The sequence below is a fragment of the Panthera onca genome, chromosome E2 (assembly GCF_046562875.1).
Source record: "Panthera onca isolate mPanOnc1 chromosome E2, mPanOnc1 haplotype 2, whole genome shotgun sequence".
NCBI lineage: Eukaryota > Metazoa > Chordata > Mammalia > Carnivora > Felidae > Panthera > Panthera onca.
Genome location: NC_138353.1, coordinates 6,409,673 through 6,434,881, shown reverse-complemented (window position 1 = coordinate 6,434,881; position 25,209 = coordinate 6,409,673). Strand labels below are relative to the sequence as shown.

General features: G+C 42.3%; 2 protein-coding genes and 1 non-coding gene across 14 annotated transcripts in view; 2 read left to right on the top strand and 1 right to left on the bottom strand.

Moving 5' to 3' along the window:
- The window catches only part of LOC132677092 (uncharacterized), a 290,019-nt gene that overhangs the window by 198,641 nt on the left and 66,169 nt on the right, over nucleotides 1-25,209 (top strand). For 10 of the 12 annotated variants that reach the window (XR_014136183.1, XR_014136186.1, XR_013552471.2 and 7 more), the window contains one exon: nucleotides 8,527-8,663. This is a non-coding gene — a transcript (uncharacterized LOC132677092). Of the gene's footprint in view, nucleotides 1-8,526; nucleotides 8,664-10,100; nucleotides 10,174-25,209 lie in introns of all 12 variants that reach the window. The other 2 variants (XR_014136182.1, XR_014136184.1) reach the window with 2 other exon arrangements.
- Nucleotides 12,068-14,030, top strand: LOC145713196 (vomeronasal type-1 receptor 4-like). The gene has a single exon (XM_081791389.1). The coding sequence runs from the start codon at nucleotides 12,281-12,283 to the stop codon at nucleotides 13,529-13,531; it is 1,251 nt and encodes a 416-aa protein (XP_081647515.1). The 5' UTR covers nucleotides 12,068-12,280; the 3' UTR covers nucleotides 13,532-14,030.
- On the bottom strand, nucleotides 21,740-24,600 carry LOC145713201 (vomeronasal type-1 receptor 4-like). The gene is made up of 2 exons (XM_081791393.1): nucleotides 24,384-24,600; nucleotides 21,740-23,076 (listed from the first exon to the last, which is right to left on the bottom strand). Exon 2 carries the CDS (start codon nucleotides 22,789-22,791, stop codon nucleotides 21,838-21,840), a length of 954 nt encoding a protein of 317 aa, XP_081647519.1. The 5' UTR covers nucleotides 22,792-23,076; nucleotides 24,384-24,600; the 3' UTR covers nucleotides 21,740-21,837.

Sequence of the window (25,209 nt, the reverse complement as noted above, 5' to 3'; positions counted from 1 at the left end):
CCTCTTTCTCCGCATCCTAGCCAACATCTGGTGTTGCCTGAGTTTTTAATGTTAGCCATTCTGACAGGTGTAAGGTGGTATCTCATTGTGGTTTTGACCTGTATTTCCCTGATGATGAGTGATGTGGAGCATTTTTTCATGTGTCTGTTGGCCATCTGGATGTCTTCCTTGGAGAAGTGTCTATTCATGTCTTTTGCCCATTTCTTCACTGGATTAGTTGTTTTTTGGGTGTGGAGTTTGATAAGTTCTTTTTAGATTTTGGATACTAACCCTTTATCTGATATTTCGTTTGCAAATATCTTCTCCCATTCTGTCAGTTGCCTTTTAGTTTTGCTGATTGTTTCCTTTGCTGTGCAGAAGGTTTTTATTTGATGAGGTCCCAGTAGTTCATTTTTGCTTTTGCTTCCCTTGCCTCTGGAGACGTGTTGTGTAAGAAGTTGCTGCGGCCAAGATCAAAGAGGTTTTTGCCTGCTTTCTGCTCGAGGATTTTGATGGCTTCCTGTCTTACATTGAGGTCTTTCCTCCATTTTGAGTTTCTTTTTGTGTATGGTGTAAGAAAGTGGTCCAGGTTCATTCTTCTGCATGTCTCTGTCCAGTGTTCCCAGCACCACTTGCTGAAGAGACTGTCTTTATTCCATTGGATATTCTTTCCTGCTGTGTCAAAGATTAGTTGGCCATACGTTTGTGGGTCCATTTCTGGGTTCTCTATTCTGTTCCATTGATCTGAGTGTCTGTTCTTGTGCCAGTACCATACTGTCTTGATGATTACAGCTTTGTAGTGTAGCTTAAAGTCTGGGATTGTGATGCCTCCTGCTTTGGTTTTCTTTTTCAAGATTGCTTTGGCTATTCGGGGTCTTTTCTGGTTCCATACAAATTTTAGGATTATTTGTTCTAGCTCTGTGAAGAATGCTGGTGTTATTTTGATACGGATTGCATTGAATATATAATTGGCTTTGGGTAGTATTGACATTTTAACAATATTTGTTCTTCCTCTCCAGGACCATGGAATCTTCTTTCATGTTTTTGTGTCTTCAGTTTCTTTCATAAGCTTTCTATCGTTTTCAGTGTATATATTTTTCACCTCTTTGGTTAGATTTATTCCTAGGTATTTTGTTGTTTTTGGTGCAACTGTAAATGGGGTCGATCCCTTGATTTCTCTTTCTGTTGCCTCATTGTTGGTGTAGAGGAATGCAACCAATTTCTGTGCATTGATTTTATATCCTGCCACTTTGCTGAATTCATGAATCAGTTCTAGCAGTTTTTTTTGGTGGAATCTTTAGGTTTTTCCATATAGAGTATCATGTCATCTGTGAAGAGTGAAAATTTGACCTCCTTCTGGCCTATTTGGATGCCTTGTATTTCTTTGTGTTGTCTGATTGTCGAGGCTAAGACTTCCAATACTATGTTGAATAACTGGTGAGAGTGGACATCCCTTTCTTGTTCCTGACCTTAGGGAGAAAGCTCTCAGTTTTTCCCCATTGAGGATGATATTAGCATTGGCTCGTTCATATATGGCTTTTATGATCTCCGGGTATGATCCTTCTATCCCTGCTTTCTTGAGGGTTTTTATCAAGAAAGGGTGCTGTATTTTGTCAAATGCTTTCTCTGCATCTATTGAGAGGATCATATGGTTCTTGTCCTTCCTTTTATTGATGTGATGAATCACATTAATTGTTTTGCAGATATTGAACCAGCCCATCCTCCCAGGTATAAATCCCACTTGGTCATGGTGAATAATTTTTTTAATGTATTGTTGGAGCCAGTTGGCTAATGTCTTGTTGAGGATTTTTGCATCCTTGTTCATCAGGGAAATTGGTCTGTCATTCCTCTTTTTAGTGGGGTTGCTGTCTGGTTTTGGAATCAAGGTAATGCTGGCTTCATAGAAATGAGTTTGAAAGTTTTCCTTTCGTTTCTATTTTTTTGGAACAGCTTCAAGAGAATAGGTGTTAACTCTTCTTAAATGTTTGGTAGAATTCCCCTGGAAAGCCATCTGGCCCTGGACTCTTGTTTTGGGGAAGGTTTATTTTTTTTTTAATTAAAAAAAATTGTTTTAACGTTTATTCATTTTTTTGATATAGAGAGACAGAGCGTGAGCAGGGGAGGGGCAGAGAGAGAGAGATAGGAAGACTCAGAATCTGAAGCAGCCTCCAGGCTCTGAACTGACAGCATGGAGCCCAACGCAGGGCTAGAACTCACGGACTGTGAGATCATGACCTGAGCTGAAGTCGGATGCCCAACCGACTGAGCCACCCAGGCACCCCTTGGGGAAGGTTTTTGATTACTAGTTTGATTTCCTTACTGGTTATGGGTTTGCTCAAATTTTCTATTCCTGTTTCAATTTTGGTAGTGTATATGTTTCTTGGAATTTGTCCATTTTTTCCAGATTGCCTATTTTATTGGCATATAATTGCTCATAATATTCTCTTATTGTTTTTATTTCTGTTGTGTTGGTTGTGATCTCTCCTCTTTCATTCTTGATTTATTTGGGTCCTTTCCTTTTTCTTTTTGGTCAAACTGGCTAGTGGTTTATCAGTCGTGTCAATTCTTTCAAAGAACCAGCTTCTGGTTTCATTGATCTATTCTGGTTTTTTTTTTTTTTTTTTTTTTTGGTTTCAATCGCATTAATTTCTGCTCTAATCTTTATTGTTTCCTGACTTCTGCTGGTTTTTGGTTTTATTTGCTGTTCTTTTTCCAGCTCTTGAAGGTGTAAGGTTGGGTTGTGTATCTGAGATCTTTCTTCCTTCTTTAGGAAGGCCTGGGTTGCTGTATACTTTCGTCTTATGACCTCCTTTGCTGCATCCCAGAGGTTTTGGGTTGTGGTGTTATCATTTTCATTGACTTCTATATTCTTTTTAATTTCCTCTTTAACTGCTTCCGTAGCCCACTCATTCTTTGGGAGGATGTTCTTTAGTCTCCAAGTATTTGTTACCTTTCCAAATGTTTTCTTGTGGTTGATTTCAAGTTTGATAGCATTGTGGTCTGAAAATATGCACGGTACGATCACGATCTATTTGTACTTTCTGAGGGCTGATTTGTGTCCCAGTATGTGGTCTATTCTGGAGAACGTTCCATGTGCACTGGAGAAGAATGTATATTCTGCTGCTTTAGGATGAAATGTTCTGAATATAAGTGTTAAGTCCATCTGGTCCAGTGTGTCATTCATAGCCATTGTTTCCTCGTTGATTTTGCAATTAGATGATCTGTCCATTGCTGTGAGTGGGGTGTTGAAGTCTCTTAATGTGATGGTGTTACTATCAATGAGTTTCTTTATGTTTGTGATTAATTGATTTATATATTTCGGTGCTTTCACGTTTGGTGCATAAATGTTTACAATTGTTAAATCTTCTTGGTGGATAGACCCCTTAATTATGATATAATGCCCTTCTTCATCTCTTGATACAGTTTCTATTTTAAAGTCTAGATTGTCTGATATAAGTACGCCTGCTCTGGCTTTCTTTTGTTGACCATTAGCATGATAGATGGTTCTCCATCTCCTTACTTTCAATCTGAAGGTGTCTAGGTCTAAAGACACAAAAGGACTTAGGTCTAAAGTGGGTCCCTTGTAAACAGCATATAGATGGATCTTGTTTTCTTATGCATTCTGTTACCCTGTATCTTTTGATTGGAGCATTGAGTCCATTGATATTAGAGTGAGTACCGAAAGATATGAATTTATTGCCATTATGTTGCTTGTAGCGTTGGAGTTTCTGGTGGTGTTCTCTGGTCCTTTCTAGTCTTTGTTGCTTTTGGTATTTAATTAAATTAATTAATTTCATCTTTTTTCCCCATCACAGAGTCCCCCTTAAAATTTCTTGCAGGGCTGGTTTAGTGGTCACAGACTCCTTTCATTTTTGTTTGTCTCGGAAACTTTTTATCTCTCCTTCTATTTGGAATGACAACCTTGCTGGGTAGAGAATTCTTGGCTGCATATTTTTCTGATTCAGCACACTGAATATATCCTGCCACTCCTTTCTGGCCTGCCATGTTTCTGTGGATAGGTGTGCTGCAAACCTGATCTGTCTTCCCTTGTAGGTTAAGGACTTTTTTTCCCTTGCTGCTTTCATGATTCTCTCCTTGCCTAAGTATTTTGTGAATTTGACTATGATATGCCTTGTTGATGGTCGGTTTTTGTTGAATCTAATGGGAGTCCTCTGTGCTTCCTGGATTTTGATGTCTGTGTCTTTCCCCAGATTAGGAAAGTTTTCAGCTATGGTTTGCTCACATAACCCTTCTACCCGTATTTCTCTCTCTTCTTCTTCTGGGACCCCTGTGATTCTGATGTTGTTCCTTTTTATTGAGACACTGATTTCTCTAATCTTAAATTGTGCTCTTTTGCCTTAATCTCCCTCTTTTTCTCTGCTTCGTTATTCTCCATGAGTTTGTCCTCTGTATCACTGATTCTCTGTTCTGCCTCATCCATCCTTGCCACCACAGCATCCGTTCGTGATTGCAGCTCAGTTATAGCACTTTTTATTATTTCATCCTGACTAGTTTTTACTTTTTTTTTTTTTTATCTCCACAGAAAGGGATTCTAATCTATTTTCGACCGCAGCTAGTATTCTTATTGTCATGATTGTAAATTCTGGTTCAGACATCTTGCTCGTATCTGTGTTGGTTAAGTCTCTGGCTGTCGTTTCTTCCTGCTCTTTATTTTGTGGTGAATTCCTTTGTTTCATCATTTTGAAGGGAGAGGAGGAGTTAATGAGGTTAAAAAATTAAAATTAAAAAAATATTACAATTAAAAAATTAAACACACAGACACACACACACACACACCCACACAAATTGAATGAATGATGCTAGATCCTAGGTGTGTTTTGGTCTGGGTGTTTAAGTTGCTTGATGGGTTAGAGAAAAAAGGGGAGAGAAGAAAAAAGAAATTGTTTGAAAATTTGAAAAAATGTTTCCACTGAAGTGGACTAAAATAAAATGATGTAAGTAAACTAGAATTTGAAACAATTTACACAAAAGTGAAAAATATAGTTGAAAAAAATTAAAAATATTTTTAATAAAAATTACAAATGAATTGTCTCTTTCTGTATTCAAGAAAAAAGAAACAAAAAAGGGAAGATAAAAAAGGAAATCGTTTTATAATTTGAAGAAAGGAATATAGTGAAGTAGAGTACAATAAAATGATGGAATTAAATAGAATTTGAAAAATTTACACAAAAGTAAAAAATATAGTAAAAAAAAAATTTTTTTTAATAAAAGTTAAAAATAAAAATGAATTGTTTCTCCTATTGTAATCAAGAAAAAGGAAATTAAAAAGAGAAAAAAGAGAAAAGAAAAGGGAAAAAAAAAGAAAATTGAATAGATTGGCCTGGTAACAAACTGAAATACGATTGAAATTACTTCGTTTTTCCCCTAGAAGTCAGACTATGAAGTGCTTTATAGTCCATAAACTAAGCAGGTGTTGAGACTTCTGTTCTTGAAGAGTGATTTTGGCCCAGTTGGGCGGGGCTTAGTGTAATGGCTCCATTCTCCCCTAGTTGGCGCTGCCAGCCTATTGGGGTGGATTGTTGTGGCGCTTGTAGGTGGGTATGCCCATGTGCAGGAGCGGTGAAAATGGCGTCACCCAGCTACCCAGTCTCTAGTATTGGAACTCTCTTCTCCCTGATCAGCAATCGCTCACCTGTCCTTTGTCTTCAGCTTTCATTCACTCCCCACTTTTATGCTGTCCCTGACCAAGCCCCAGGTAGTACCTCTCTCCTGAGTTTTGTCTCAGATGCGACTGCCTTCCCCGGCCCCCCACTTCTGAGGTACTGCGGCTTTGACTCATTGGAGGGTCTCACCGAGCCACGGCCGGGTGCCAGCCCCACCCAGGAAAGATTGTGGGACTGTGCTGCTGCTGATGCCCAGAGACTGCAGCCAGATGCCAGCCCACACCAGAAAAAGTTCACGAGATAGTGTAGCAGCAGCATTTCAGGGATTATGGAAAATCACAGCACACATCTGGCACCAGGCTTCACCCTTAATGACCTTGTTCAGCACCAGCGAATGTGACCATTGTCTGGGGTCTGCTGGGCCCAGGTGGCCTCACAGCCTCTACCAAGTGTCTTTCCAGCAGTGGAACCGCTTCTCCCTGTGTGGCCCAAGAACCTCCCGGGCCCCACTCTGCTCCTGGGGATTTGCCTTTCCCACCAGAGCACCACCAGGTATCGGGGACGCCAGGAATTGGGGACGCCTGTGAGACACACACACTCACTGCCAGTCCCTTAGTTGTCTGACATCAGTATTTACTGCTCCTTCCCTGTGAGCCCCTCTCTGCCATCAGGGATCGTGAAAAGTAAGAGCCCCTCCTAAAGCAGACAACAGTCTCTTCGGAGATACTCACAAACTTGTAATTGGATTTGGTAATTAGTCCTGGGAGAAAGTTTTTCAGAAGTATTGTCAGCTACCGAAGGCTGTGCTGTCACTGCCACCACGTGTGAAATGATAATTGCAGTTCTGACGGGAGGGGAGGTCACAGATCACAAAGCCTTATCTCTGGTCTGGCTGCCTCCCTCCCTCACACGTACTGGCTGCTGTGACCTTCACACTGCGCCCCCATCCTTCAACGTGACGAGTCCAGTGAGTTCTTTCTCTGTCAGACGGAGAGGCAGCCGCTGTAAGGAAGGACGTGTGAGTAAGTGTTCGTGTCTGGAAAGGGATCCTGAGGGTCGGGACAGACCAGGGGAAGAGCTAAAGAGGGAGGTGGAGTAGTTCCTTGGGTGTGAGCTGAGAGTTTTCAGTGTCAGTAGAGGTGTGCTTACAATGCCTTCTGCTTATAATACAGAGAAGGGTAGAGCAGAAACAGTTTTCTAATCCTTTACAGAGATCGTGTAGATGAATCTGTTTTTAGAATTTTTTAAAAAATACGTTTATTTCTTTATTTTGAGAGAGACAGAGATAGCAGAGTGGGGTAGGGGCAGAGAGAGAGGGAGAGAGAATCCCTATCAGGCTCTGCACTGTCCGTGGGGATCCCAACATGGGGCTCAAACTCACAAAACCATGACATCATACCAGAGCAGGAACCGAGAGTCAGTTGGGGCAAAGTTCACTGTAATTATGGGACCAGACAAGAGGTACCTGGGGCATGTGAATCTTGGCTCATTCTCTCTGGTTTAATAATATTCTAGAAGAATCCCAGTCTCAGAACTAATATTCTAATGATTTTTAACTTACGTGACACAATTCCATATTCTTAGAACCATTTTACGTGTGTCTTGTATTTTACTGTCTTTTACAATCTTGCCTTAGTGCTAATAGTTTCACTCAATGCACATTTTGTTAAATACCTCAGCATTTAAAACATAATCATCAATAACTGTTTCATCTTATAGTAGGATTTTATAAACCGTTGATTAGAGAACAAGGTACTATGATGTAATATTGTGTGTATGGAAGCCATGATTTTTGTTCTTACTGTGACAGGAAATGACTCTTTCTACTGCCAAAGTATTGTTAGCAAATACTGCATTTATGAAATCTAATGTGGGCACAGGGATGTGTCCTGCAGGATTAGCCTGTAATTCATGCCTCTGAACTTTACTATGATATTAAAACTTTATTTACATATGTTATTCACCTAAATAAAATATCCTTCATGAAAAATGTATGCTTTTTACACCAAACATATAAAATAAAATATAGTGTGAAATAAGATGGAAAAGTATAAATGCAAAATTAAATATGCGTCTGGACTATTTGAAGGCACAGCTGACGTGCATTGTTAGTGGAGCACAGAGGTTCAGACACTGTCTTCGCTCCAACGTGCCAGGTTCCAGTCTCCACTCGGCCCCTAACCAATGTGTGAACTGAGATTACTTCCCCTGTGTGCCTAGCTTGTCTTTATCTCTGCCATAGAAACAATGTTCGTGCCTCCATCATGCCTTTAGGAAAAGAAAAAAGATTCCATATGTATGGTAGTAGGCAGTGATTCATGCATTTTAAGTGGTATTTACAGGTTATTTTTTTGGGGCGCCTGGGTGGCTCAGTCGGTTAAGTGGCCGACTTCGGCTCAGGTCATGATCTCGTGGTCCGTGAGTTGGAGCCTCGCGTCGGGCTCTGTGCTGACAGCTCAGCCTGGAGCCTGTTTCAGATTCTGTGTCTCCCTCTCTCTGACCCTCCCCTGTTCATGCTCTGTCTCTCCCTGTCTCAAAAATAAATAAAATGTGAAAAAAAAAATAAAGGTTATTTTTTCCACTGTGGGAGGCACCTTGACACAGTGAAACTGAAGTAAATATGTTTCCCAGAGATAATGTGTCTCAACTGATATGATACATGCAGTCGAAAAGACATGTTCCAGTGCAGGATACTCGGATTCTGAAGACCAGTATTACTCACTGGGATCTGTCAGAATGGACTCCAGGATTTGGCAATGAGAACAGTTTCCTCTTCATTGATGATGGTTGGAATCCTTGGCATTTTCTCCCTTCTTTACCATCGTCTGTCTCTTCCTCTTCTACAGGGAATCCAGGTTGAGATCCTGAGATGTGATTGTTAGGCACCTGATTATACTTGCTTCTTGGTCATTTCCTTTTACAGGTGTCCCCAAGACATTGGCAGCCATGAGTTGAAACATTCTTCCATGCATTTCTGAGTGCACATCTGTTTTCTGTCCTCACAACGCTGGCAGGGTGTGTTCACTGGCACCAGCTGCGTCTTCGCCCCGAGACCTCCAGGTGGGTGGAGATTAGCTAAAGCCTCCCCAGGATATTGGGATTTCCATTGTCCTTTGCGGACCCTGTATGTGCTGGTAAATATCGTCACTCCTATGGCAAATATAGCAAGAAGGAACAAATATTTAGGAAGCTGCTCTCCTGAATTTTTTTAAACCAAATCTCAGACTCATTGTAAGCACCATTATTATTCTGTGATGTTTCATTGTTGACCTCCAATCTGGACCTTTTGGTCCATAAGTTTTCTTTCTGTACGGACTCATTGAGCAAGCCAGACACAAGCACAGAATCTTCTCAGCTCCCTGAAATTTTATTTTGATGGTTTGTATTTGAAAAACTAGAAGATATACACGTTTTAATGATGCAACTCACTGGTATTTCACAAGTGACCACACCGGTGTATGCAATTCCAAGATGAAGAAACAGGTGGTTGTCAGAATTCTGGGTATCTTCTTGTGTTCTCTCTAAGTCACTGTCCCCACGGGTATAGCTTTCTTGGCTATCTTTGTAGGATTGTGATGTTTGGGAATACGTTCATAACTCTCCAAGATTGGAAAGATTAGATCACTTTTCCCATTTTGTACTTGATATAAATGGAGTCATACTGCCTGAATGTGTAATGATGACTTATTTCTCATGCCATATGACTTTTGAAAATTGATTTGTATTCTTGCGTAGTCTTGTTAGCATTTTAGATCTGCTGTAGAAGACTCCGTGGTGTGACTATGAAAACATTCACCGATGGCTGGTCCTGTTAATGGGAAGTGGGTATTCCTGAGTTTGGACTACTATGAGTAACGAGTAGTGCTGGTATATAATTCTGTAACCAGTCTTTTAGGGATACCAGACACACTTTGTTGAGTATATTCATAGCTGTATATTTGTTGGGACATAGTATATCCAAGACAGCTAAAGTTTATACTACCACACAGTTTCCAAATTTTAATGTTTGCCAGTAGTTTCAAGATTCTTGGTTGATCCACAAGTTTGCAAAGACTTGTTGTTTCTCTCACTCTCCTTTTATTCTTTTTTTTAAAGTTTGTTTATTTTAGTAATCTCTGTACCCAATGATGTGTCTGAACTCACAACCCTGAGATCAAGAGTCTCATGGTCTTCCACCTGAGCCAACAAGGCACCCCTGTCCTCCTTGTTTTAGATTTTTACGTCGTGTTTGATGGCACCAGGCGGTAGTGTCATATTTGAAATTTTTGTGACTACTATAGACATAGAACATTTTTACACCTGTATTATCTATTGAGTAACCTCTTATTTGAAGTTTCTGTTGGAACGGTTTGTCCATTGTTTATTCTCTTGTGTGGTCTTCAGGAATTCTTTCTGCTGGTTACAAATTGTGTGTGTGTGGTGGGGATGTTTGGCAGCTTTGAGGTTGAAGCATTTCCACAATGACTTTGGATGCAAATTTGTTTTATTCCCCCACAGAGGTGGCACAGTAGGCCACTGACATCATCACCTTCCTGCATGTCTCCACCATCACGATCAGCATCAACTCCAGGTGGGCAGAATAAAAAAAGCTCCCAAATATATTGAGGTTTCTGTTTTCCTCTGCTGGATCCTGTATATGCTGTATAAAATTCTTCGTATTTATATAAGGTCAAACACAGCACCAAAGACATAACAAAACTCCAAAGATTTCAGATACTGTTCTGGTGAATTTCGTGACAAAATCACAGGTACTCCCTATGCAGCATTGTTATTAGTCCTTTATGTTTCTTGTTTGGGCTCGTGATCTAGGCCTGTGGCTCTAAGTTTCATCCTGCACAGACACAATCAGCAGGTCACACATATTCACAAGAACAACCTTTCCCCAGCTACTTCCAGTTTCTTTTTTTTTGGGGGGGGGTTGGTGTTGTAGATTTTTTAAAAAATTGGGGCGCCTGGGTGGCTCAGTCGGTTAAGTGTCCGACTTCGGCTCAGGTCATGATCTCACAGTCCATGAGTTCAAGACCCATGTCAGGCTCTGTGCTGACAGCTCAGAGCCTGGAGCCTGCTTCAGATTCTGTGTCTCCCTCTCTACCCCTCCCCTGCTCATGCTCTGTCTCTCCCTGTCTCAAAAATAAATAAAAACATTAAAAAAAATTTTTTTAAATAAAAAAATTAAACACACACACAGGATATAAGTGCACAGCTCAGTGGAATTTCACAAACAGAATGTGACCCTGTACACAATGCCAACATCAAGAAACAGAATTCTGTCATTCCTTCAGAAACTCTTGTGCCCCCTTTAAAGTACTATCCCCAAGGGGCGCCTGGGTGGCTCAGTCGGTTAAGCGTTCGACTTCGGCTCAGGTCATGATCTCGCGGTTTATGAGTTTGACCCCTGCATCAGGCTCTGTGCTGATAGCTCAGAGCCTGGAGCCTGCTTCGGATTCTGTGTCTCCCTCTCTCTCTGCCCCTCCTCTGCTCGTGCTCTGTTTCTCTCTGTCTCAAAAATAAATAAAACATTAAAAAAAAAATTAAAGTACTGTCCCCAAGGGTATACTTCTGCATATATTCATAGATTTGGAGTTCTTGGGAATAAGTTTACAGCCATTCGAACATTTAAGAGATTAGATCACTGTTGCCTGTATTGCACTTTCTATAAATGGAATCCTATAGAATGAACTCTCTCATATTGGCCTTTTTTTCCTCAGTCTATCTGATTTTGTGAATTTATCCATATAGTTGCATACAACCGGTTACTAGCAGTCATTAGCATTGCTGTATAGGACTCCATTATGTGAGTATCACTTGATTGACTCATTCTACTGTTAATGGGCAGGGGGGTAGTTTTGAGATGGGAGCTACTATGAGTAATGGAGTAGTGCTGGCATATAAACTCTACAAGGTCTTTTGGTAATACCTGTACACATTTCTGTTCAGTAAATTTGTAAAGGTGGAATTGTTGAGACATAGGATTACATCTGGTCAGCTAAAGCAGATACTACCACACAGTTTTCTAAAATGTTTGTAGCAATTTTAACACCCACCAGCAGTGTATGAAAATCTTGGCTGACCCACAACCTTGCCAAAACGTGGTATTAACTCACTTCATTTTAGCTTTCTGGTCAGTGTATGGTGGTACCAAGTAGTGGTTTAATTTTAATTTTCCCAATTACTAAGGACATTGAACATGTTTTGGACATGTATTACCCATTGAGTAACCTCTTTTGAAGTTTCTGTCGGGAAGTTTTGTCCACTGTTTTCTATTGTGAGCCTGTAAGCGTTCTTTGTACTATACTCAATCTCTCCTCTCTCTCTCTCTCTCTGTCTCTCTCTCTCTCTCTCTGTCTCTCTCTCTCTCTCTTTCTCTCCCGTGTGTGTGTGTGTGTGTGTGTCTTTTGAGGAGAACCGGCTCTTAATTTTTATAATTTACTGTGTCATGTCACATATACAGTTAATATGCTTTGTGCTGTTTAAGAAATATGTTTTTAACTCAAGGCCACAGAATATTCTCTTTTTGTTTTTCTATAAATGTCATTATTTATCTCTAAAATTTAGATGAGCAATCCATTCAGAATTGATTTGTTGTATGATATGGGTAGTTACTGCAGTTTTCTCTTACCTAATATGGCTAGCAAATTTCAGTTTATTCTGAAAATGTTGTATTACGCTCTCTTTATATGCTTTTGCTTATCGTAGCTTCACCCAGTTATGATCACCTCGTTCTTAGTGCTGACTTTTCCATGGAGTATACTGGAAAGTTTCTCCATTTACTCCTGTCTCTTGGAGTCTTTGGCAGTCTCACAGGACCACGGAAGTTACTCTTGGTGTCAGATTCTTCAATGAGTCTCTTTACTCAGAAGAATGATTGTTACTACTATTTAGAGGAAAATGTGCTAAATGACAGAATGGCCCCCAGGGATTTGGCAATAGCAGTCATCTTCTTATCACAGACGATAGTTGGAATCCTGGGCAATTTCTCTCTTCTTCACCATTATGTCTTCCATTACCACACCGAAGGGAGTTTGAGACCCACAGAGTTGATCCTCATGCACCTGCTTATAGCCAACTCCTTGACGATGCTCTCAAAAGGTGTCCCCCAGACACTGGCAGCTTTTGGGCTGCAATATTTCCTCAATGAGTTTGGATGCAGACTTCTTTTGTATGTTCAGAGGGTGGGCAGGGGAATGTCCATTGGCAGCACCTGCCTCTTGAGTGTCTTCCAGACCATCACGATCAGCCCCATGAACTCCTGTTGGAAGGTTCTTAAAACCAAAGCCCCAAAGTACATTGGCCTCTCCATTTCCCTCTGTTGGATCCAGTTCATGTTTGTAAATTTAATTTTTCCTATGTATGTGTTATACGCATCTAACAACTGGCACATGAAAAACATCACAAAGAAACGAGATTTGGGGTATTGTCTTTCTGTAGATACTGAGACAATCACAGTTTCTGTATATGCAGCATTGATAGTATTTCCTGAAGTTTCACTTTCTGGGCTCACGATCTGGACCAGCGGCTCCATGGTCTTCCTCCTGCACAGACACAAGCAGCGGGTCCAGCACATTCACAGCACTAATGTCGCCCCCAGATCCTCTGCTGAGTCCAGAGCCACCCAGAGCATCCTGGTCCTCATGAGCACCTTTGTGTCTTTCCACTTCCTCTCCTCCGTCTTTCATGCTTGTATTGCTCTTAGTTATAATCCCAGCCGGTGGCTGGTGAAGACCACTGCAGTAATTTCCGTGGGCTTTCCAGCCATCAGCCCATTTCTGCTCATGAGAAAAGACTCCGCAGTACGTAGGCTCTGCTTTTCCTGGATAAGGAACACAAAATCCCCTAATCTTACCAGAAGAAATGTGAATTGTATGTGTCTGAGCAATGCCCAGTTGTTTATTTACTCCTCCTGCTGGAAAAGTCAATACAGAACCTAGGAAGTAACCACATGACTCTCCAGCGTGGACACTAATGGGCATTGGTGGTTGCATCCCCTGGTTGAAATGGGCCATACACTGGCAGACTGGAAGTGGACAAAGCTGTTTGGCCTCATTCTGATGCCCAGTATTCTGAATACAGCTGTCTTAATGAAATGCTATTGAGGGAAATTGAGTGGATTTGATTCTAGCTTCTTATCTGTTGATTGGAGTGCTTCACTCAGGGATGTACTCATAGAAAAATCTGCCAGAGTTTAATACTGTGAAAAAATGGGTTATCAATATTGTTGGAAGGCAATTCTCCATGGGTTTCTCATGTATGTGCATGTCTTGTGGGCAGAGGCACGGGGAACTTTTGTTCTGGACTGTTTTTCATAGATGTTTGTATAAAGAAGTACCTTTGAAGATAATAGATGAGTGTCATCCTTTGGAGCAGTGGACAGATGAATTTGTTGTACAGGAAAATAAGAAACTTTAGCCAAGAAATGGCAGTGACAAAGGTGACAAGAATTTTGGAGATCTGAGGAGAAAGTTAAGCCTGAGAAGTCTGCTTGAACATCCAGTGGAGTCCTGAGACATAGTGAGTTAGAAAATCCTCAGAAGTTGAAAGGGTATCTGAGTCCTCATCTAAGAGCTTCAGGAACCACACCATCTCCCCTCCACAATAAGTGCTGGTTGCCACCATTCTAGGAAAGTCATTCCTTGAAAACATCTTCCTGGTGAGTTTAAACTAAAACTGGAAGTAGATGCCCAGAGCCAGCTTCAAATATGTCCCACTATAATAACCTTGCTTGAGATACGTATCAGCTTTTAATGTCGCATGGCTTCATTCTCAGACTGTGCTCAGAAAAAAGGTGATAGCCTCTCAGGTGCTATATGTCTGTGTGGAGGACAGAGGATGCAGGTTTATTTGGGATCCTATGCCCCAAAGCTGCAGGTTCCAAAGGATGAGAATTTAGCCCCAATTGAATGATGATGGTCCTAGAAGAATCCCTGGATGAATGGTGATTCTAGGAGACTGAAATCAGTAGGGCATTAAGGAGAGAATGTGAAATGATATGTCCCATTCAAGAGGGAAATCCTCCTGCCCCAGACAAAAGTGTGGTTCAAAACCTTGTGAGCGAGACAACCCATTCCTGCCACAGAAAGGGCACACTCTCCCAAAACTTGAAGTCAAAAAGAAGATGAAACATATGTATCAGTTACTGCACCCCAGAAAACAAAGAATTTGACCTTTTTTTGTTGTTGTAATAAATCCAAGTCAAAGTCAGCTTCTGACAGAGGTGAAATCCACTTGAAATCAGATCTTTCTTTGTGAACAGTAGAGACTCTGAAATTTGGGAAAGTGAGACAGTCATTGGCCCAATCCCAGGGGAGAAGCTGTGCTTTTCATATGGACCGCAAATCTGGGAGGAGAGTCAGTTCAAGGAGTGATTCCTGCCCAGACAGTGCCCATGGATGGACACATGAGTGACTGCAGGGATTCTTCCTAACTTGAACAAAGGACAGTGATGAGTGTTACATTCAACGTCCAAAAACCCACCTCTGGGAGCCGGAGATCTCTCCTCTTTCCTCTTTACAGGTTCGTTCTCTCTCTCTCTCGCTCGCTCGCTCATATCAACCCAGAACTTCACTGGGGATGTGAGATTGCACAAGCCTGGAATTGCAGTGCAGATGCAGGAAAGAAAGAAGAGAAGGGTGAACTACTTTTCAAAAAAAAATAGGAAGCTCCAGTGGTACCTTTATCTAACTCTCCAAGCTGGAAACTAGGAGCCTTGTCTAGAGGTGGTAAAATAAAGGGTAAAGAGATTTTTTTTTTAACGTCTATTATTGACAGACAGAGAGACACAGAGCGTGAGCAGAATCTGAAGCAGGCTACAGGCTCTGAGCTGTCAGCACAGAGCCCGACGCGGGGCTCCAACTCACGAACTGTGAGATCATGACCTGAGCCAAAGTCGGTCATCTAACCAACTGAGCCACCCAGGTGCCCCAAGGGTAAAGAGATTTTATAGGAAGGTGAAAAGAATGCCCTTTTGGGTGGAGTCCAGTACCTTTAGGATCTGACAGCATCAGGAACTGGGGTGCAAGGACAGAAGTTCTATGAGCATAACATGAAGGCTCACACAGGTGCTTTCACAGGGAGAATCCCCTGTGGGACTCACAGGATCCCTGTGAGGAATGCAGGCAACATGCCATCTCCCAGGAGGCATCTGACAAGCAGGGAAGTTAACATTTGTCCAAAGTCGGGACTGAAAGTTCCGCTTCCAAACCCAACCAGCAGTCCCCCCACCCTCCACTGAACCTCATCCTCCCCCAGTGGAAAATAGCCTGTGCCGACTCCCTTCTCCTGATTCCCGTGGATGGGCAGGCATAGTACGGGAGACATGTCCCAGCCTCTGTTTCCCTGCTGTGGCCTCCCTGTAAGGGCTCTGCTCCCGGAGAGAGTCAGGCCACAGCAGCTGACATCTCAGAGACTGGGGACCTGGGATCCCATTGAAAGAGATTAGGGGTGCTCCTTGGAGGTCCCAGGATTGATCAGGCGGACCCTTAACTTTGTGTCAGTTTTCCTGGGCTGCCATAACAAAATGCAATGTTCAGCGTGGCTTTAAAAAAAAACAAAGCCAGGTATTTTCTTCCACAGTTCAGGAGGCTGGAGGTCCAAGACACGTCAGAAGCTGTATTTTCTTGTGACATCTCCTTGGCTTACAAATGGCCACCCTTTCGTTGTGTCCTCCCTTAGTGTGTCTTCTGTGCATGCAGAGGTCTGGAGCCTCTCTGTGTCCCAGATTGCCTCTTATAATGACACCACTGAGAGTGGATCAGGGCTCACCCTCATGTACTCATTTTCACTCCGAGAGCCTTCAAGGTTCTAACTCCAAATAGAGTCACCTTCTGATACTGGGATTGAGGACTTCAGCCTATCAATTTGAAAAGATCCAGTTTGGTCATTAACACTCAGCCTGCTGGACCCCTCAAACTCATGTCCTCCAGGAAAATCCACTTCCCTCCCCATACCAACAGCCCCAAAGTCTAAACCACTGTATAATCCACTCCAAGTCCCAAATCTCAGCTACTATCATCTAAGTCCAGAGTAATTGAGATTTGAGACATGATTCCTCTTGAGGAAAACCTGTTTTCTTCCAGCTATAAACCTGTGAATGCAGACACATTCCCTGCTTCCAGAATACAATGGCATGGGGAGAGTTTAGATAGTCCCATTCCAAAAGAAGGAATTGAAAAAAGGAAATGGGTCACCTGTCCGCAATAGGTAAAAAATCTAGGAGGGAAAATTCCCTTAGATTTCAAAGGCTTGAGGGTTATGCTCTTTGACCGGATGCATTGTCTTCTGGGCCTAGCGGGGTGGTGTCCCTGCCATGCAGCTTCCCCTGGAATGCCATTGTCAGGTGGGAATCCTGTAATACAGATAATCCTTGATATCCTTAATAGTCTGCCCCTCCCCTCCCACCCCCCCCCCCCAGTATCTCCTGCTGTGTAAGGTGTTCCCTTCCCAGGTATCCAGGTGTTCCTCCTCCTCTACCTCGGAATGTTCCCTGTCCTTACCTGTCCTTCCGCTTTCTTGCAGCCCTCCCATAGTTTACTCAGATGTTTTTCCTGGAAGAACCAGGCACAAGAGGGCCGGTATCCTATACAAATTGGACCAGAAATGCATTTGACTCACAACTGCAGATGGTGAGATCCACGTTTGCCACCGTTGGAGAGACAGGTGACAGATGAGCAAGGGCAGGAAGTTAGAATGATCCATGAGGAATGGGTTGGAGTTGGAGACATCAGCCTGAAGTCATGTTGGCTGTGTATGGACACAAATCGCCCCCCACACCCGTTTCTACCTATGTGCACACGAGCGGTTCAGCACACACACGTACGTTTTCTTGGTGTTTGAGCTGAGAGGGCGTGAACACAGTGACACCCAGGAGCAGTGAGCATACCTAGTGTCATGCCTTGGTCCCTGACACGGTTCCCCCACGGCAGCAGCCAGGGGCTGCCTGGAAAGACGGTGCAGCCTGGACTAGGACAGGACGTGTATGAAATCAGCCTGCAGAGCTGCAGTGCCGTAAGTCAGGACATGCTAAACAACTCGGTTTCTAAAAATGGGCTATGTCAGAGGGACACAGGAGTCACCCGAAAGAGCGGGTGAAAAAAAAAATTTTTTTAACATGTATTTATTTTTTAGAGACCAAGAGAGACAGAGCATGAGCAGGGGAGGGGCAGAGAGAGTGGGAGACACAGAATCCAAAGCAGGTTCCAGGCTCCAAGGCATCAGCACAGAGCCTGTCCTGGGGCTCAAACTCACGAACTGCGAGATCATGACCTGATTGGAAGTCGGTCGCTCAACCGACTGAGCCACCCAGGCGCCCCATGAAGTCGGATGTTTAACCGACTGAGCTACCCAGGTGCCCCTATATTTATTTATTTTTGAGAGGGAGAGAGAGAGAGACAGAGTGCAAGCAGGGGAGGGGCAGAGAGAGAGGGAGACACAGAATCTGAAGCAGCCTCCAGCTCTGAGTTGTCAGCACAGAGCCTGATGCGGGGCTCGATCCCACAAACCACGAGATCATGACCTGAGCCGAAGTCGGACGCTTATCCGACTGAGCCACCCAGACGCCCCGGAACACCTTGAATTTAAACAAGAGCAGAAGAGGCGGTATTGGTTGTAACTCAGTATCAAACAGATGTGCAGGAATCAAAACTGATAAGAGGAAATCACTGAATAAATATTTTTTTAATGTTTATTCATTTTTGGGAGACAGAGAGCATGAGTGGGTGAGGGGCAGCGAGAAGGAGACACAGAATCCGAAGCAGGCTCCAGGCTCCGAGCTGTCAGCACAGAGCCTGACGTGGGGCTCGAACCCACAACCCGAGATCATGACCTCAGCCAAAGTCAAATGGTCAACCGACTGAGCCACCCAGGCGCCCCGGAACACCTTGAATTTAAACAAGAGCAGAAGAGGCAGTATTGGTTGTAACTCAGTATCAAACAGATGTGCGGGAGTCTACACTGATAAGAGGAAATCACTGAATAAAAGAGAAAAAAATATCTCCTTTTCTGAAGAGTCCACATAGTTTATGTAGAAATTTTATCCTTAAGAAAGTCGAACATATAATCCTTATTGTAAATGTGGGCTGCACACAGTGACTTCTTTGCGATGAGTACAGTATGAAAAGGGGACACCTAAGTTGCGATAACGGGTCCTCATGCACATGACCTCCTCCACAGATCGCAGCCCAAGAAAGGCAGGGCGGTCCTTAATCTGTCTGCCACAGTTTTCCAAGAGGTACACTTAACAGCTAGACCCCTGGCAGCAGCCCAGGAATCTGACCTGTGACCGACCGATGAAGGAAACAACTGCCTCTGATTTCGGATCTGCAGAGCTGGCATTGAGACTAACCAGACCCAGTGGCCCAGGGGACACTGTTAGGGTGCAGCCTACCTAAACCATCAGTGAACAAGGATATACATTTAGGGCAGTCTTAGAATTGAAACTTCCTAGTGCCGGTGACTTTGGCTACACCATGGAAAGTTTAAACTTTCCTCTAAAGGGATAGGTCCCACGGATTCTTCTCAAGCTGACATGTTGCTGGGACCCATCTGTCTTCATTTGTGAATATGCACTTTCCAGGGGACATGGAATTTTGGTGCCCTTCTTTCCTTGTCAGAAATGGAGTCCATGTGGACACTTTCCAAAATTGGTTTTTAAGAGTGAGTTTTGAGGAGAGCTCACTAAAAAGCTAATCACTACCTAAAAAAAAAAAAAAGTACATCGTGTAGTTGTGTTGTGGAGGCACCAAATTCATATACCGGTGGGGCTTCTAGGTGGGCTCTGCCTCCCTTTGGCAGAGGTTCCAAATGACAGACTCATTACTCACAGAGACTTGTGCCATCTCCCAAACTCCAGGAGTGCAGGAGGGGCTAGACCCCCTTTTATGTGATGGGAAGCCAGCGACACAAGGATTTTTTTCCTTTACTCCTGGACGGATTAAGCACTGTGAACCTGTCCATAGATTTTCACTTTAATTTTCACTGGAAAATAGGACTCTCAATTTGGTGGGGTTATAACAGCCACACATATTGGCATAAGACAAGGTGATTGAGACTGAAGCCTCTAACTTGCCAACGGAGAGCACATCATGTATATAATGAAACTTTATTTGGTGATCATGTCTCCTCTGACTCCTCTCTGCTGTGACAATTTATCGGATTTTCCTCATTTTTGACGATCATAATAAAGACAAACCTTGAAGTATATGTTACCTGATATGTAATTGCTGTGCTACATTGTTAAAGTGTTTTAAATTCCATACAGTATTTTTCACTTTTCTACTTCAATTCTTATTTTCAATGTTATTCTTATTTTTGACTATTCTTATTTTCGATTTCAATTCCTGTAGGTCTTGAAAAACCTCTTACAAACAAGCATACATTTGACCCCTTTCCTTTGGAAGTTGTACCGTTAGTGTTTGTTGGTTTTTCAACCTAGAAATTTCAGCATGATTTGAAAAACTAATCAGTCTTTTTGGCTAGTACATTAAACTGTTTCTTGACAGTGTAAGGACAGTATGCATAAATCTCACAAGAGCCCATGATTTTATTGGTGATATATGTTTTTAAATACCTACAGCCCTTTAATACGGTACAGAGATCAACGACACTATGCCCACTGATCACATTTCTGCATGCAGCGCAGACATCAATGCACAGAATATCATCAGACCCCCAGAAGCCCCCATCTGCTGTCCCTCTCAGTCACCACTCGTAGGGTAAACACTGCTGGGACCCCTACCAGCATAGGTTATTTTTGCCTGTTTGGTATTTTATATAGTAGAATAATAGAGCATGAACTCTTTTGTATTTGACTTTTTTCGTTTCTTATGTTGTTTGGGAATTTATCCTTCCATATTATTCATCCCCTGGCATTGCTGTATAGGATTCCATTTTAGGAATATCAAACAACTAATCATTCCACTGTTACCAGGAGTGAATCTAGAGAAACGAGATTTAAGGAAGAGATTTCTGAATGGGTTCTTGAGTAGAAACCAAAGAATTAGATTTCAAATCCCTTTAGATTTAAAAATGCAAAAGAGAGCACTGATAACCTATCACGGAATATCTTCCCTCAACACTCCTAATCAGCTACTTAAAAAAAAAAAAAGTATCTGGGTGAACATGTGTTTGATACTTGCAAAGAATTTTGGAAAACTAATAAACATGATAACATTGGCTGGTTGCTCTTAATGTTGCTGGACAAAGAGGTCAAAGAAAAGGCTGACCTTGGGAGTTTGAGGTTCCAGCTGAAGCTCCGTGTAAATAAATGACCCCAAGGCCTGTATGTGCCCTGAAGGAGACCCAAGCGTTTCCTTCCAGACCCCATCTTGCCAACGTGCCCAGGTCATCTTAACATAATAGAGAAAAATCCACTTTTTCCTGATCACAACACATGTCTGCTTACATTGTGAACACTCACTTGACGGTCTTCAAATATCAGTGGAAACAGTTTTTCGTTTTTGTACTTTCCTTTGCCCCGATGCTCTTTATCCTGGCCATTTCCTCATGAAAATATGGTAAACATGGTGATCTGCCTTCGTAACATCATGTTTCAAATGAATCAGTGCCCTCTCTCTAAGGGTGTGACTTACCTACAAAAGTCCTAACTGGCTCCCAGAGACACTACTGCCCAAGAATGGATTTTTCCTCCAGCTCCACCCAGGCTATTCATTATTTACTGGGGACATTATATTCAGTTGAAGGCATGACAAGGCCACATGCTAAGCCATATTCGTATAACTTTTCCCCAAATTTCATGCCAGGTGCATTTCTTGGAAATTTATTGCATTAGATTGAAAGCCACACACTGGAAGACTTCTCTGGAATATACAGATTGTTTCCAGACCAGGCATTTATTACTGCATATAAATTCTGAACTCCTCTACTGAAAGTATTAGGAAAACTTCAATTATATAAGTATTTACAAGACAAATATATTTCATTACAATGTTATTATGATTTATTGTTTATTTTTCAGAAATGCTCGGCATGTCCTATTTATCATTCCCTTTTGACTCGTAGTGTTATTTAGAACACTGAAGGGGGTGAATTAATTGGCAACTACGTTATACAAATACACACAGTTTACATATTTCTCCTAAGATGAGGGGATTTTATTATTTAAAAAAAAGTTTATTTGAGAGAGACAGAATTTTTATTTGAAAGAGAGAGAGTCTTAAGCAGGCTCCATGCTGATTCCACGACCCTGGTGTCATGACCTGAGCTAAAATCAAGAGTGAGATGCTCAGTGGACTGAACCACCCAGGCGCCCTGGATGAGGGGATTTTATATTCCTTGTCCATGCAAAGCACAGCCTGGGTACCCTGGAGTCATGGCTCATGAGCAGAAAGGGGCTGACAGTTGGGAAACATACAGACACAAATGCAGTGACATTCATGATGATCCAGCTGGGATTTTCAAAAAAAGCCACAACAACTTGAAAGATGGAGGAGAGGGTGTAAAAACAGGCAAAGCTGCTCATCAGAAGAAGGATGATTTTGGTGGCTCTAGACTCATGGGAGGATCTGGAAGAGGCGTTGGTTCTTCGAATATGTTGGACCTGCTGCTTGTGCCTGTACAGGATGAAAGCCATGGAGCTGCTGGCCCAGAGCATGAGCCCCAGACATAACACATCGGGGAACGATAACAACAGTCCATACAGTGAGTCACTAGCTTTGTCATGACGAACCGAAGAACAGTATCCAAAATGCTTTTTGTTTGTGGTGTTCTTATCACTCAATGTGCTCGTTAAGTAGATAGGAAAAATGATATTCACCAGCATTTGCAGGACCCAACACAGGAAAATCGAGGGGAAAATGTATTTGGGCGCTTTAACTTTAAGCTCTGCCCACCTGGAGTTCCCAGGGCTGATGGTGATGGCCTGGTAGACGCTCAAGATGCAGATGCTACCAATGGACACTCCCCTCCCCACTCTGTGAAGAAAGAGAAGAAGTTTGCATCCAGTGTCACTGAGGAAATGTTTCCGCCCAAATGCTGCCATGGTCTGGGGGAATCCTTTACAGAGTAGGGCTAAGAAGTTGGCTCCAATCAGGTGCTTATGAATGAAATCTATGGACCTCCACCTGTACTCAGTGAAGGAAAGGATGATATAATGACAAAGAAGTGAGAAATTGCCCAGGATTTCAACGGTAGTCTGTGTGAAGAAGATCAGACCGATGGCCAGATCCCTTGTGACCATTGTCTCTGGTCCCAGTCACTGACAGTTGCCTTCTGGGCTAGAACTTCCTGCATGGAAATATGAGACATGCGCAACATGTATCACGTCAGCTGAAGTCCACTATGTTCTGCTTTCCATTCCTTGCCCCTTGGATACGCCTACTTGAGGTCTTCTTTTCACAGCAGCTTCTGAGGGCTGAATGTAGAACTTTTCAAGAGCCCTTATAATGTAAAATCACTCCTGTGAAGGCACTCACGTGAGAGCTTCTTCATGCTCCACACATCTATGAGGTCGGCATTACTGTGGCTGTAATTAAAAGATGAACAGAACAGACACACAGAGAGGTTAAGGATCTGTCCAAATCTGCTCCTTCAGGCTGTCATATTGGTCTGCTAGACAGCTAGTTAGCTGTGTCCATCTAACAATCCAGGTCTATAGTTACTTTTGACTTGACCCCTTGTAGTTGATTTTCGAGTGGCGGTATTATATAATTTTCATTACAACAAGTTCCCATATACTTGTCAAGATTTATTTGATGGAACACTATCAATTCTGGGTCAAGCCTTAAATATCTTAGTGAATGTCATGCACTGCAGGCAGTAGTTTACTGCAGGAACCTGTCCCGTAACTAGTTACATGTAGTGGATGTAAGAGGAGGTTGATACTACGATGGCAGAAGAAAGACTAATTTGATTTTATGTCAAGAACCCAAGTGTAATGGCAGCAATCACAGGAATTGTTGAATGATCACATGTGATGCCATAAACTTTGGAACATAAAACACTAATGCCTGATAAAATAGCGTAAGGCAGAAACCTAAATTATTAATTTCAGATGATACGATTTTTAGTACCTGAGTTAAGACTACTAAGAACTAAGATTTGTGAGTGATACTAGCATAAAAGATATTAGCGCAAAATGGCATTTGCAAGGTGTGTATTGTTATGTAGTTTATGAATCGAAGTACTAGGTTTGTGTGTTGATAGCAGAATAATTTTTAAATGGGTGGAAAGAAGATGATATGAACCTGAGAACTGCCACCCGGAACTTAAAATTATGCCAACTGTTCCTTACCGGTTCACTTCCTAACTTTCAGAATGAATGTAGTTACACTGTAATCAACAGCTTATGGATGTTTTCAGTGGAGACTCAGTTACTGTCCCCAGTAATTGCATGGTACATCCAAAGATAGAGGAAACCTTTCAGTTCAAGCCATTATCATTTGGATACACTTTCTGCACAGGATCATATGATTCCTGTAAATTCATCATACTCTTTACTGCAAGCATGGAGGTGTTACAGATGCACCTCTAGTAACCCTGAAATTTTAGTCTACGAATCCTATAATGTAGACTGCACAACAAATTGATTTTACAACTCAGTCTGTAAGGACTTAAAAATCTCTGTGTATTATTACTTGCATTAAACGCCAAGAAATCACTATGAACAGAGATGGCATTTATTGCATCAGGAGCCGTCAGCGATTGGTGAAGGGCTAGGACCCCATCTCCTCTTAACTAGCTCAACTCAAGCCTCAGAATTATTCCACCTTCCTGCATGGCTTTCACAATGAACCAGCTAATATAAAGAAGATTTCTGATATGATCACTCACCCAGACTCTTGATACAGACACTGCCTCTCAGACTGAAAGAGAAATCCTCACCGACTCCTTCCTGCTTCCAGGAGGGGCTCAGTGTGAAGGGCATGGCAGACAGTCCATGTGTGGGAGGGGGGCAGCCAGACCCTGTGATATAGCTTTGTGATCCTGTGAGGTCACCTCCCTCACAACTGCAATTATTTCATTTGTAGCCACACTGGGAATACAGTCTTGGGAGCTGAAGATGTTTCTCAAAAATTTCCCCAGTTGTTAATTACAAAAAAAAAAAAAAAAAATGGTTATGAGTTTCTAGTTAGAACTGTGTAAGGAGACTGAGTATTTGTGAGCAGCCTTTTTCCCACTTGATCCCTGTAGGTAGACAGCATGTCCTATGAAGGACATCAGGAAATACTGAGTACTGACATGTGAGGGATTAGTGGGGAAGGATGTGTATCTCCCTGGGTTCTTCACTTCCCAGGGAAGTTCCTCTACCCAGAAACTAGTACTTTCCTAATCTTCAGACCACTGAACTAATAACCAATTAAGGTTATCTGTACATAAACAGAATGACACAAAAATACCTAGGAAGAACATGCAGGGATACAAGTAAAAGGAAGTCCGTGATGTAAATAAATTATTATTGAAATCACTTCACAATCGAAGTTAATGAATTTGGACTTGTTCGAATAATTCAGTGCCAATTCATATGAAAATTATGTAGGAAAATGTGCTTTCCCCACTACCTCACTCCCACTACCCTCGCTGGCCCCGACTGCCTGTGTCTCTTTCACCTCTTTCACAGTCTCCTCCAGGTTTCCTCTCCTAACATTCTGTATCTAGC